This window comes from Debaryomyces hansenii, assembly GCF_000006445.2.
Source record: "Debaryomyces hansenii CBS767 chromosome A complete sequence".
Classification (NCBI taxonomy): domain Eukaryota; kingdom Fungi; phylum Ascomycota; class Pichiomycetes; order Serinales; family Debaryomycetaceae; genus Debaryomyces; species Debaryomyces hansenii.
This window is the reverse complement of record NC_006046.2, coordinates 787,293-801,129: the sequence shown is the minus strand read 5'-3', so window position 1 is coordinate 801,129 and position 13,837 is coordinate 787,293. Positions and strand designations below refer to the sequence as shown.

General features: G+C 37.5%; 8 protein-coding genes across 8 annotated transcripts; all 8 read left to right on the top strand. All coding sequences in view use genetic code 12, as the record gives it.

Annotated features, from left to right (window-relative positions):
- Positions 1-72: 72 nt before the first annotated feature.
- Positions 73-1,353, top strand: DEHA2D09702g (DEHA2D09702p; the record flags this gene model as incomplete). The annotated part of the gene is made up of 1 exon (XM_458886.1): positions 73-1,353. One exon carries the CDS (start codon positions 73-75, stop codon positions 1,351-1,353), a length of 1,281 nt encoding a protein of 426 aa, XP_458886.1.
- Positions 1,354-1,410: 57 nt separating this feature from the next.
- On the top strand, positions 1,411-1,557 carry DEHA2D09680g (DEHA2D09680p; the record flags this gene model as incomplete). Its single annotated transcript, XM_002770246.1, has 1 exon — positions 1,411-1,557. The coding sequence occupies one exon, from the start codon at positions 1,411-1,413 to the stop codon at positions 1,555-1,557; it is 147 nt and encodes a 48-aa protein (XP_002770292.1).
- Positions 1,558-2,361: 804 nt separating this feature from the next.
- On the top strand, positions 2,362-3,096 carry DEHA2D09658g (DEHA2D09658p; the record flags this gene model as incomplete). The annotated part of the gene is made up of 1 exon (XM_458885.1): positions 2,362-3,096. One exon carries the CDS (start codon positions 2,362-2,364, stop codon positions 3,094-3,096), a length of 735 nt encoding a protein of 244 aa, XP_458885.1.
- A 239-nt stretch (positions 3,097-3,335) lies between these two features.
- DEHA2D09636g (DEHA2D09636p) lies at positions 3,336-5,534 on the top strand (the record flags this gene model as incomplete). The annotated part of the gene is made up of 1 exon (XM_002770245.1): positions 3,336-5,534. One exon carries the CDS (start codon positions 3,336-3,338, stop codon positions 5,532-5,534), a length of 2,199 nt encoding a protein of 732 aa, XP_002770291.1.
- A 464-nt stretch (positions 5,535-5,998) lies between these two features.
- DEHA2D09614g (DEHA2D09614p) lies at positions 5,999-7,351 on the top strand (the record flags this gene model as incomplete). Its single annotated transcript, XM_458883.1, has 1 exon — positions 5,999-7,351. The coding sequence occupies one exon, from the start codon at positions 5,999-6,001 to the stop codon at positions 7,349-7,351; it is 1,353 nt and encodes a 450-aa protein (XP_458883.1).
- Positions 7,352-7,594: 243 nt separating this feature from the next.
- DEHA2D09592g (DEHA2D09592p) lies at positions 7,595-9,289 on the top strand (the record flags this gene model as incomplete). The annotated part of the gene is made up of 1 exon (XM_458882.1): positions 7,595-9,289. The coding sequence occupies one exon, from the start codon at positions 7,595-7,597 to the stop codon at positions 9,287-9,289; it is 1,695 nt and encodes a 564-aa protein (XP_458882.1).
- A 220-nt stretch (positions 9,290-9,509) lies between these two features.
- DEHA2D09570g (DEHA2D09570p) lies at positions 9,510-10,382 on the top strand (the record flags this gene model as incomplete). The annotated part of the gene is made up of 1 exon (XM_458881.1): positions 9,510-10,382. One exon carries the CDS (start codon positions 9,510-9,512, stop codon positions 10,380-10,382), a length of 873 nt encoding a protein of 290 aa, XP_458881.1.
- Positions 10,383-10,666: 284 nt separating this feature from the next.
- On the top strand, positions 10,667-13,762 carry DEHA2D09548g (DEHA2D09548p; the record flags this gene model as incomplete). Its single annotated transcript, XM_458880.1, has 1 exon — positions 10,667-13,762. One exon carries the CDS (start codon positions 10,667-10,669, stop codon positions 13,760-13,762), a length of 3,096 nt encoding a protein of 1,031 aa, XP_458880.2.
- Positions 13,763-13,837: the final 75 nt, after the last annotated feature.

Genomic DNA, 13,837 nt, shown 5'->3' with positions numbered 1-13,837 from the left:
AAATAATTTGTTATTATTGATATCTTTTCATCGAGGAATAATTTGTTCTGGATTATAGCTTCTTGAACTCTCATGATGCACAATGGATATGTTTCATCACACACAACACTCCGTCAATTTTCCCTCCAGGACTATTCTTCAACCTTGTATGCATCGGAATTGGAACAACACGAGCAAGTAGTTGATGAATACCGAGATGAGATATACGAGGCATTGGCTAATTCCTGTAAGACAAACACACCAAACATTGAAGCATTCCAACAACAACCCTATTTAACCTTCTCAATTAGACTCAAGCTACTTGATTTTCTATTTAAAATGTCTGTTAGATTGAAAGCTTTACCGTTTGTATTTTATAGAGCAGTAAAAATCTTTGACAGATATTGTTGCAAGAGAATCATCTTGCTTGACAAAGCCCAATTGATTATTTCTACATGTTTTTGGATAGCGGCAAAGTTCGGGGGAGGCAATAGCCACTTCATGAATTTAAACAACGTTGAAAAGTTGGTGTCGGTAAAGACTATTAACGACTTGGGTTACGGTGCTGGTGGTAAATTCAAAGGCCCGACAGAAAGGTATCGGATGCCTAAACTCAACGAATTCATCAAATTGTGTGGCACCAAGTGTAACTATACAGTTAAACAGTTCAAGCAAATGGAATTGCATATTTTACGAACCTTAAACTGGTCTTTCAATGACCCATCCATTGAAGAGTTTATTGTCAAATCTCAGGAATTCAGCATTTTGAAACAAAACGAATTGTTTCAAGTTAAACGGCTCATTTCATATGTTTCTGTCTATTCATTTGCCCTCATGAATGTCAGTGTCCTTGATTTGTGCAGAGTGATCACCGACTTGGTCAATGAAATCCTAAACATCCGAGAGACATGCTATTACCATGACAAACTCTGCAATTCGATCACAAGAAAAGACTACCTATTTATCAAACAGCATCTTATCAAAGCTATTGTAAATGCATCCGACCCGATATTGAGCCACTTCAACTCCAGAGGTCCCCATTATTTCCACCATACTGTCATTAACATTTACACCAACTCATTTGGATCCACCCTCGACCCGGCTATCAACTTGACCCTACTCCCTAAGGAGTTATTTCCCGTCTTCAAAAAGAATACTCCTGTATTTTCAAATGCATTTATTTCTGCATCATCAACCACTTTATCTACAGCATCAACCATTCTTCCGATCTCATCACCCACTTCTACCAACACCATTTCCACGTCATATTCGTATCCATCTCCAGGACGCTATACCACCAACTGTGACATTAAGCCTTCTTCGCCAGAGTCGTTGAATGACAACGGAGCAATCAAGTACTCCGAGTTCGTATAATCTCAGACACATCCAACCAGTCATAGCATTAGCTTCACATAGCTACAAACAAAGCAAATGCTTTCCAAACTGATCCAAGCTGATCCAATTATAGATCCCAACTCGGCCCCAAAATGGTTCCAAAATGGTTCCAAAATCGTCTCCATTTTCGCTCCTCCGCCCAACTCAATTCATACTGCTCATAATCTTTTGTCATGCGGCTAGACAGATCCCCCCTATCACTCCGTGATTCATTTCCACTTGCATTTACATTAATAACTCTCATATATAATCACCTTGGATTCTTTTTACTTATTTTTTTCCGTTCTTGTTCTGGCTTGGTACCTTTTTCCTCCTTTGTCTCTGTATAATATTTACTACCGTCCACTTTTCCTATTTGCGTGTATCTTAACGTGCGTTCTTTATTTCCTGCTTTATTCCATCTTTATTTCACCTATATTTCATCTATATTACATCTATATTACATCCATTGTACATCTTATTACATTTATATATCCTCCTACATCTACATCTACGTCAATAGAGATACACCAAATTCAATCTCTAAAACACTCGAGTACATCTATTGTGTTTACATTATTACCATAATTCACTTTTCATTTCTGTATACCTCGTCAATTTCTTTCAGGCCACTAGATCAAATTCAAATGCACTGCCACTAATAGAAAAAAAATTGCGTGTGTATTAAATAGTACCAAAACCGCGATGTTCATGTCAATAAACCAAGTAAAAATAAGGAATAAGTAGTTTTTTAAGTCATAACCGTCGTTTATATCGTTATTTAAAGAAATATTCGTCCGTTACTTGTCAGCATTCATTAGCAGGTGAAGCGAAATTTATTACACGGAATTTGAGACAGTTTTAGATTCATTAAATTTAATTTGGTTTATTGTACTACTAGTTGCTGTTTGACGAAAGAAAAGCTGGAACAACAAAAAATTAATCAAATCACGAAGTGATATAGTGAAATTGAACTAAAGCACAACAAAAGTAATCTATAAATACAGAATGATGATTTTTTCATTTTTAGTGACGTTTTTCATACTTGGTGCCCAGGTGTTGGGAGAAAACATGAAGGAGTTGGTTGGTACATGGTCGTCCAAATCGAATACAGTGTTTACAGGACCAGGGTTTTATGACCCAGTGTCTGAATTGTTGATCGAGCCAGATTTGCCAGGAATTTCGTACTCTTTTACGGAAGATGGCCACTACGAGGAGGCATTATACAGAGTAACATCGAATCCAAAGAATCACTCGTGCCCTACAGCTACTTTGATTTACCAACACGGAACATACGAAATAAAGAGTAACGGGTCGTTATTCATGACCCCTATTGCTGTGGATGGAAGACAGTTGTTGAGTGATCCATGCGGTGTGGATACTGAGAACGATGCCTCGCTCTACTCGAGGTACGTACAAAAGACCTGGTTCAAGAAGTTCCAGGTCATGGTTGACTCCTACAACGGAAGACGTAAGTTACAAATCTACCAATTTGATGGTTCCCCAATGCAGCCATTGTACTTGGCCTACAAGCCTCCAATGATGTTACCAACCAGTGCGTTGAACCCAACTGACTCGGCTTCCGAGACCAAGTCCTCCTTAAGAAAGAGAATCAAGAGATCTTTAGAGAACCAATACAGAACCAATGCTAGGATTGAAACCTCGTCTGCTAAGTACGAGTTCTGGTGGTGGACTGCTATTGCCGGAATTGGTCTTGGATCAGCTGTTATTTTCTTACATTAAGTGGTGAAACTTCACCCAATGATATCACCATCATGATTAATAGTATTATAACCTCTATAAGTATCATTTTTGTTTTTTTACTTTGTTTATACACAATTATCTGTTAGTCCATAGCCTTCTGTAGTGATGGCGTGCCGCACCCATTTTCGGTATCCTTCTAATTATCATTGATAACGAAGGATATCAACCCTTTAGCGGGTCTATTTTATAAAAAGCATAACAAGTATTATTGATACGGCATGTCATGGTTCAGTGGAAGCACAGTACCGGTTGCTGATTTAGAGCTGAAAATTAATGAGGCTACCTCTGAATCGATCCCAAATGGCGAGCTTGATTTAGCCATTGCCTTAGAAATCACCGATTTGATTAGAAGTAAGAAAATACCACCCAAGCAATGTATGAGATCATTGAAAAAACGGTTGACTACTACGCATTCCAATCCAAATTTGCTTACACTGACCTTGAAGTTGGTTGATTTGTGTGTTAAAAATGGGGGATATCACTTTTTGGTTGAATTGAGCAGTAAAGAGTTTATCGATTACCTAGTCGATTATATATTCAAGATTCACTACAACACTAAGGACTCATATGTAATAGAGAATGAAGCGAAATATAAGGTAGGAAGCTTTATCTTATCGTTGATTAAGGACTGGACGTTAGTGTTTGAGAATCAGACACAGTTGAATTACGTTGAGAGGAGCTATCATCAATTAATGAACCAAGGATACGAATTCCCAGAACTGGAAGTAGGAGGCCAATTGTCGAATAAGTTCATCGATTCGGAGGCGCCACCAGATTGGATCGATAGTAACGAATGTATGATTTGCTACAATCCATTTTCGTTGATGAACAGAAAGCATCATTGTAGATCATGCGGCGGTGTTTATTGTCAAACTCATTCGTCTCATAACTCGCCATTAGTTGCGTTGGGGATCATGGAGCCGGTTAGAGTTTGCGATAATTGTTATGAAAAGATAAAATCCAAAAATAGTAAGCACTTGAGCAAAGTGAGGCAAAAGAAAACTCCATCTCAACCAACAGATGAAGATTTAGATGATGAAGACGAACAACTAAGGAAAGCAATTGAATTGAGTTTGCGGGAAACTCAGGTACCTGTCAGCAAGCAAATACCACCTCCTAGATCACCGTCACCGGTGGTGGCAAATAATACAGGTGAAGAAGAGGACGAGGAAATGAAGGCAGCTATTGCAGCTAGTTTGAAAGAGTTTGAACAACAAGAAAGAATGTATAAACAACAGCCGGTTGCATCGCAACAGGGATATCAAGAACCACAATCTGAATTTTATAGGCATATTTTGCCATTCGACCAACAAGACCCATCTTATCAAAACCAAAATCCTAGTCAACAGCCACAAATGACACCTGCTAACCATGCTGAACAATATCATTTGAAACCTCAAGTTGAAGATTTAAGCCAACAAGAAGAAGAATCAATTAACTTATTCATCACCCTTATGAACAACATCAAGAGTGATCCATCCAAACAAGCAAATATTTTATATGATTCCAATTTGAGTGAATTACACGGGAAGATAATCCAGTTAAAACCAAAATTGAATAAGTCGTTAAGAGCATCTATCGAGAAGTACGAAACATGCTTAGAGTTAAATAATAAAATTTCTACTATCAGCAGGTTGTATGATCAATTCTTAGAAGCTAAGTTGAACCAAGCCTATGGAAATCATACAATTTCATCTCCCTATGGTGGACCAAATCAATCATTCCAAGGACCCTATCCTAGCCAAACTTCTAACGAATATGTCCCATATCCGGTAGACCAAAGAGTTCTGTCTCCACAATACCAGCAAAGCCCACCGCAATTCCAAAATTACTCATCACCTGGATTGTCGCAACAACCTACTGGGTACAATAATTATCCATCAATTGGTCAAGCTTCTGAGCCATCAAACCAACCACCAGCGTCAGAATCTATGCAAAATACATCTCAAAACCCACAAGAACCACCTCCAACATCGTTTTATCCTTCATATTATCAAGAATCTGATCTGGAGACCACCCAAACCAATCAGGATAATGGAACGCCGCCATACTATTCATCTAAAAAAACGAGTGAGGGTAACAGAAATGAGCCTGAGTACCCTCATCAGTCTACGTATCCGCCTCAAGATTTAAATGGGTCCTTCAACCAGAACGCTCCATCGCAGCCAAACTACAACCCACCTTTGCCCACAGAACCATCTTATCCGCCTTTTGAACAAGATGATGATGCAGAAGATCATGCTGCTGCTAAGTTCCCCTCGATTAATGAGCTTAACTCTGAAGAGCAAACTACCAATACAGGAGGAAAGGATGATAATAAAGTGCCATCAATGCCATCCATGCCGCAATTTGGTCAACCTAGTCAGGACACTGATAGAAAAAGTAAATTGGTAGAGGAACCATTGATCGAATTGTAGCTTACTTTTTTAATAATATGCACATCTCATGCAATCTTTTTAAGGGCCTCTTTCCCTATATTGATCTCAATTTCGCACATAATTTTTTTTATCGCAATCAATCCAAGATTTTGAAAAATTTTCAACCACTTATCTAGAATTTAGCAATTTATTCCTAAATAAATATATATTTTAACTGATTGTTAGATTATTTTGAAAGAGAAGCTACTTGTTTGCTTACGTACCATCTTCCTTGACAAAGTATTGTTTTGTACTACGAGAGCTGCCGCTTGAAGTCCAATAATTCATTAACTCACAAATATCGTGAGTTCATTTGATTAGTCTACATTGCCCGTATAAAGTCTAAAATCCTAAGTTTGTGTGTGAATATTACCACTGGAATATATCATACTATCCATATTAATACTAAAGAATTAAATATTTCGCTTCATTTATAAAGTTCGAAAACTACTAGATTCCAAATTATGACCCCATCGATTGAGGTATACCAAGATGAAATCCTTTCATATGATTCTATGTTAAAAGGATGTACTAAGAGCTCAGGTGTGAAGGCAACTGGCCCAGAATTTTCCGCAAATTTAATTGGAGAAGCGTTAGCAACCCATATTTCTAACATCGACCACGAAGTATGCGAAGCAGGAGAAGAAGACTCTTTTTTTGTTGTTGATTTAGGAGAAGTTTATCGTTCTTATATGAAATGGAAGGAAACATTACCTAATGTTCATGCTCACTATGCTGTCAAATGTAACACTGATTTATCGGTGATCAAGTTATTGGGACAATTAGGTGCAAATTTTGATTGCGCTTCAAAAAATGAAATTGACATTGTATTAGGATTGGGGTTTTCTCCAGATAGAATTGTTTATGCCAATCCTTGTAAGACCAATTCTTACATTAGATATGCCAATGATTCTAACGTTAATTTGACAACCGTTGATAACCCTCAGGAATTATACAAATTGCATAAATACCACCCCGAATGTGGAATCTTGCTTAGAATTGCTACTGACGATGAGACAGCTCAGTGCCGTTTATCTACTAAGTTTGGCTGTAGCGTTGATACGGCAGTGAACGAATTATTACCCTTAGCCGCAAAATTAGGTTTGAATGTTAGAGGTGTTGCTTTCCACGTAGGATCTGGAGCGAAGGATTTCGACTCCATCCACGAGGCTGTTAGGGACTCAAGATTCATTTTCGATAAAGGTATTGATGAATATGGATATGGTAAAACCATGAACATTTTAGACATTGGCGGAGGGTTTGAAATGGAGACTTTTGACAAGTCTTCAGCAATGGTGAAGCTATCATTGGAAAAATACTTCTCCAGCGATTACTGCTCGTCGCAGAACATCAAGTTTATTGCAGAACCAGGTAGATTAATGGTTTCTAAAGCTTTTACGTTGGCTGCCCATATTATTGCTCGTAGAGATCTTCCAAGGTCCTTGAAAGAGTCTAATGACATTGAAGCGATGCTTTACATTAATGATGGAGTCTACGGCAACATGAACTGTATTCTTTTTGATCATCAAAACCCAGTCCCTCACGTTTTGACTCACAAGAACAGTTTATACTACAATGAGCAAGTTTCCGACAGAACGACAAAGCACCAATTTTCCATCTGGGGTCCCACATGCGATGGCCTAGACTGTGTTTCCAATAGGAGTGCTTTGTATCACAACGTAGAAGTTGGTGATTGGCTTTACTTTCCAGACTTGGGTGCATACACCTCTGCTGCTACAACCTCGTTCAATGGGTTTAAGAATAAGGCGCAGGTTATTCGTGTAGCATCTGAAGATTTTTCAGAACTCGAATTGTGAAAAAATCACAATAAATTTCGTATAGATTGTTTTAAGTAGATTATATAGGCTACTAAACCTATTCAAGTCTAAAATTTGAATTATGGCTATTAAAATGCATTAATCACATATTCTGACTTTTTCATTACCTGTAAGCCTCGTCGCATTTTTTTATATTTAACCTGATAAAGTTGATACGTTTTCTTTTATTATACTAAGGCAGTTGTATTGTAAAAGACGAACTTTATGTTATAGTATTATATAATGTCCAATCAATCGCAGCGAGCTCAGAATAATTCGACTCAGATAAATAACGCCTTAAGGGCGTTGGAGGAAAAGCAACCACCGAATAAAAGAGACTTCAGTGTCTATATTACGGATGAAGGAGAAGAATTATCCACGAAGGAAAGAGCAGTTAAGGCGGTAGAGCCTCCGGCGAGCTTTAAACCAACAGACCAGCAATTGTTTTTGCCTAATGGATTGCCGAATTGTGAGTTTTTGAAAACACATTTTATACACGAAGGAAGATTGCACGAAGAGCAGGCAATTAGAATTTTACGAGATGCCAGCGATCTTTTGGCCAGCGAACCCAACCTTTTGGATGTTCCAGCACCGGTGACAGTGTGTGGGGATGTTCATGGCCAATATTATGACTTAATGAAATTATTCGAAGTTGGAGGTGATCCAGCAAATACATCGTACTTATTCTTGGGAGACTACGTTGACAGAGGATCATTCTCAATAGAATGTTTACTTTACTTATATTCGTTGAAATTGAACTATCCTGACACTTTCTGGATGTTACGGGGTAATCACGAGTGTAAGCATTTAACGGAATATTTTACCTTCAAATCGGAATGTTTGCATAAATACTCGTCTACATTGTATGAAGAGTGCTTGAAGTCTTTCAATGCATTGCCATTGGCAGCGGTTATGAATAAGCAGTTTTTCTGTGTCCATGGGGGTTTATCTCCTGAATTGAGAACGTTGGATGATTTAATTAGAATTGACAGATTTAAAGAGCCACCTACAAAAGGGCTAGTATGTGATTTGCTATGGGCAGACCCTGTTGAGGAGTATGATGATGATGACATTGACCAAACTTTCCTAAAAAATACCGTGAGAGGATGTTCATACGCCTTCACCTATAAAGCAGCATGCCAGTTTTTGGAAAGAACTGGATTGCTATCGATCATTAGAGCACACGAAGCACAAGATGCTGGTTATAGGATGTATAAAAGAACAAAAACAATGGGGTTTCCTTCATTGTTAACTATGTTTAGCGCACCGAATTATTTGGATACTTACAACAACAAGGCTGCGGTGTTGAAATACGAAAATAATGTGATGAACATTAGACAGTTCAATTCATCTCCCCACCCGTACTGGTTGCCGCATTTTATGGATGTGTTCACTTGGTCCTTACCATTTGTAGGTGAAAAAGTGACGGATATGTTGGTTTCGATTTTGAATATCTGTACTGAAGAAGAGTTGGGTGAAGAGACTGTTGTTAATGATAGCTATAATGTCAATGACCAAACGGCTATTTCGGCCGTTGCATCCTCGCCAACATCAGAGCCCCCAAGTGAAGTAGACCCTGATTCTTTTGAAGCCAAGAAACAAACTTTGCGTAACAAGGTCATTGCTATCGGTAGAGTTTCTAGAATGTACCAAGTTTTGAGACAAGAGTCGGAAAGCGTGGCTCATCTTAAACAATTGAATAGTGGTATCTTACCGAAGGGTTCATTATTGCACGGTAGTGAAGGTTTGAAAAGAACATTGTCTTCTTTTGAAGAGGCTAGAAAAGCAGATTTGGTGAATGAAGCATTACCACCATCAAAAGAAGAGGTTAATAGGAGGGAACAAGAAAAGAATGAAAAGATTAAAAAAGAAATCGAAAGTTCTCAAAATAGTGGTCCAGTTTTCCAAAGATTGATCAGAAAGTTATCCCAAGGTTAATGAAACGGTTTATTTCTCGAACAATGTAGGCTTATATATAATAGTATATCAAGATAGTTTAAATGAATGGAGTTTTTTTATTGGGATTCGCACGTTCTTGTAAATGAAAAATTACTATTCCTCAATAGTAGTTTATGATAAGCACCCACAATAGTAAGACTGCATCACTGAATCAACGAAACGAAGGTATAACTGCGCTTGAATACAATAAAAAGCTGAGATGAAACCTAATCCTAAATTGATATTTGAACAACCGAATATTGAAAATACAATACCACTTTCTGTCTATCAAGCTTCATCGCCTGAGAAGTTCTCCATTGAAGACGATGATAAGCTTGTGATGCATGCTGGAGGTTCGGGCTACAAGATATCGATTTTGAGGAACGATCCAACCCAAGAAGTTAAGGTGCATGAAGATTTTCAAAGCATGGAGAACTCAAGCGTCTCACTTTTCGTCTTAAATACTTGCGTCATAATATGGCTCGACGAAATACAGAAAGGATTGGAATTACCCTACCAGAGTATATCATTAAGTGCATTACAGAGTAATAATGACCATCAGGCGTTATATCTACAAGTTTTATCTAATGACTACATTTCTAGTATACCGACGGAGCCAACAGAATATACCTCGACGGTGGAGTTAATAATAACCAAGGAGAAAGATATCCCTGAGAGTATGGTAAATCGCCTATTCGAAAGCATGGTTTCGGATATTCACGGATTATACAATGGTTTATCAACGTGTTCGGCATTCCATTATGACTCGGATTCTGATGAGGAGAATGGTGATAACACAAACGGATTTTATGGCATGGATTTTCAGGACTCCGATACCAATGCACCAGCTTTGGAAATACCGTCGTCGTGGATCGATGATGAAGGACATGACCACGATATTGCTATCAAAAATATTGGTGATGCCGATGACTTGGAGTTAGATGAAGAAGAGTTACAGCGAGTTAGAGATGAAAGTGGTACTCCTGTAGCAGGTATGAATGTCGATGTAGGATATGCTTCAATTGTCGGTAGTATCAGAAAGCGAGGTGAGGATGATATGGGCGAATTCAATAAATCAAGAAAATTGATTTGATAACGAATATGAAATTTTAGTTTGAAATTATTCGATGCATGCAAGTACATTTACTATAGCAACTATTCCTACACCCACAGGTCTTTATATAGCAGTTATTACTTATTAATATGGCTTTGTAAATAGATCAAAAGAAATCACCATTAAGGAAATCATATTATAGTCACGAGCGCATACTCAACATTTAAAACAACAATTTTTGCGGATAGATATGAAGAGTAAGATCATAGATACATTCAAAAGACTGATATTGCTGAGTTGTTGGAGATCTTAATGTTGTAATTATGAAAACGGCAGAAGAGAGACTTAGGTTTAAAAATCACTTTTTTAAATTAGGACAAGGAAGGTTAATACCCAGCTCTGATTCTACCTATTGGGATGCATTCTGGAAGGAACCAGAGACCACGAGTGATATTTATGAATTAATCACACCGTATGACATAAGAACTATTCGGGAACAAAATAGGGCTAATTTTGTATTGATGATAAGGGTGTTGATATTGAGGCTTACTTATTTAGCACAGCATGAAAATTTCCCTAGTAAGGATGCTCCAGTATCCGAATTATTAAACTGCATCCGTTTTTTAACAAAACTACTTCCATTTGTATTTGAATTACCCGAGTATTGTAGTGAATTGGATGATATTTTGTTTTGGTCTGAAACGTTCGACCCGATGACAGTGGCCACTGGGTCATCTTTGAATAATATTCAGACACCAGTAAGCGTGCTAGGAGGTGAAAAAGAGAATGAAAAGACTGTAAATAAAGAAAATATTCTCGGTGTTAATATAGTGAAATGCCTCGTGGACTTGTTGTTTATCAGATCGTTTACAATGGATGTACCAATTGGCGATGAGGGCAGAAGCGGTAGTAAAAGAATGATGAGTGTATGGGAGCCAGGTATTGGAACAACAGCAAAATATCAAACTCCGAATCTCATAATTGATAGTAATCGAATGGAGGTATTGAAACTTATGCTTGTTTTGATGACAACCTCGGTTTATCTGGTTCCATCTCAAGTTGTATCGAATGGGTCGAAGTTTTTAACATTATTGGTAGCCACTACGCCGCGTGTGGAGCTATTGATTCTTGTATGCTCATTGATGAACTTGTTGTGCAGATCTGCTAGAAGTCCCGTTGAGGAAAATATGCTATTCTACAGGAATATTGAGCTCACTGAAATGAGACATCTATGTGTTACTTATGCGACCCAACTATTGACACTAATGATTGTCTACCCATTACCTTCGCAACCTAACTTACAATTCTTGTATGATCTAAACTTACTTACGACGGCTAAGCCATTCAATATGGCACGGGTGTATATTGGTAAGTTACGTAAAGAGAATGAATTACTATTTTTGGCATCATATTTGATCAATGTCTTGAGAGCACCTATGCAAAGTTCTAAAGAATCTGAAAATTTAAAATTTAATTTGAATACAGGTCGACAAAACCAAGTATCAATATGGGCTACCGAGTGTATAATGCTCTTGTGGGAATTGTTTCAATGTAATAAATCCTTCAGAACTTTAGTTGGAGAAAGATACTTGCATGAATTACTAGTGATAATGTTGTACTATGTATGCACTTATCATAGGAATGTCAATCATAAAAATTCAGTTCGCATATTTTCTTACTTCATTTTATACTTATCCTCAGACTGCTTAATAATGGATAAATTATTCGAACCAATGGATCTTACATTTTATGAGTCCTTGCCTACTGGTTATAAAATAAGTCCAGGACCAGTGACTTATAGAGATTTCATTGTTACTCAAATATGCAAGTTATTGATTACTTTATCATCAGGGAGCAATAACACAAACAATGCAAAACCAAGTTTGTTATTGACTACTTTAGTAGAGATTTTATATAATTTGATCCCTGTGGTTTCTAGTAAAGACATAGAAGTGAAGGATGACCCGGAGAAAAAATTAGGCAATTCTAATCCAAGAGGTGGTCTTTCGTATGGTGCATGTTCGTCTATCACCCAATTGATACTAAAATTCTCCACTCGTCCATTTTTATTAGATGCATCGTTCAATGCTGATTTACTTGCATTAATATTTCGATCTGTTTGCACAGCCATAATTAAGTATCCAAAACCATCAAGAATGCTCTTATTTTCGATGCTAAAGAATGAAAAGGTGTATGATCAAGTCTGGAGCACAATTTACAGTTTCAGTACAGAATACTTCAGTGGGGACACTCTTGTATTGAATTCGATAGATGATAATGAAGACGAAAATATCAGTCCGTTGCAACAAATTGATTCTAATAGATCTGATCAAGTATCCATTAGTTCTTCTATAGAATCAGAGGCAAATGATTCTATTTTCATAAATAATTTTACAAGTCCAAAATCGAGGCATGGTTCAAATGTAAGTGGGTCTATACCGCCACTGACTCCTGAATTTGATTTAAATTTCTTTGAAGACGAATCACAAGCAATTGATTCTGCATTGAGACCCAAGCCACCGACTGGTATGTCTCAGAAGGCTAGAGATAAATTACCGAAAGATGCACCTTTGAAAAGATCGTGGGGCGGAAATGATTCTTTAAGAATTATATTAACTATAATTATCCCTCATTTGAAGCTCGTTTTGAAGGAGATATGGTCTAGTAGAGAAGGTCCAAGCATTGATAGCTTTTTGCTAGTTAAATACATCGAATCCACAGATTTCGATAAGTTAATTCAGGAGAATAAAGGACAATTGAACTATGATTTTTTACCTACAACTCCACTAGAACCATTGAAATTTAATTGGAGCCACCTATCTTTAGGGTGGTATATGTCGCTTTTGTTTGGTAATGTATATAATGCTGGAGACAACGTCAAGGCATTTACTGGATATAAGAATAAGATTATGAAGAATTTTTCATCAACTTTGGTTTCGTTTAGTAAGCTTACCTCAGGCTGGGCTGGTTTGAACATGCAATTAACAGGTACAGGGACGATGTCAAACGATTCTGATGTGGTTTCCAGTTACGTTGAAAGTGCTCTTACCAACATTAACCCCTGGGCATACACCTCGATCAAATTATTTAAGATAGAGCCTGCCGTTAATGAAGGATTTTTTGGTTCAGCTAACGCAAAAGTAGCCAATAACGTCATGGCTTCCCCGAGTACACCTAATGGGGTAAATGATATGGCAAGTACGTTAGCAAGAAAATTTAGTGACTTCCGTATCCGAAACAACAGTTCATCTAGTATATCCTCAATGCAGTCTGCGAACTCCATCTTAAACACTCCAATTGATGAGCAAGAAGCATGCTTTGGTAAGTACATCCCGAGAAATTCTGTTAGTTCATTACATTCTTTGAACACATTAAACAGATCAAGAACAAATACTCCTAGGAACTCAGTCTGCATGTGAGAGCCATACTCTTATCGATTATTTAATTCGTTTGTATATTTTAGATTTAATTTACATTTTAGTTTATATAGGTAA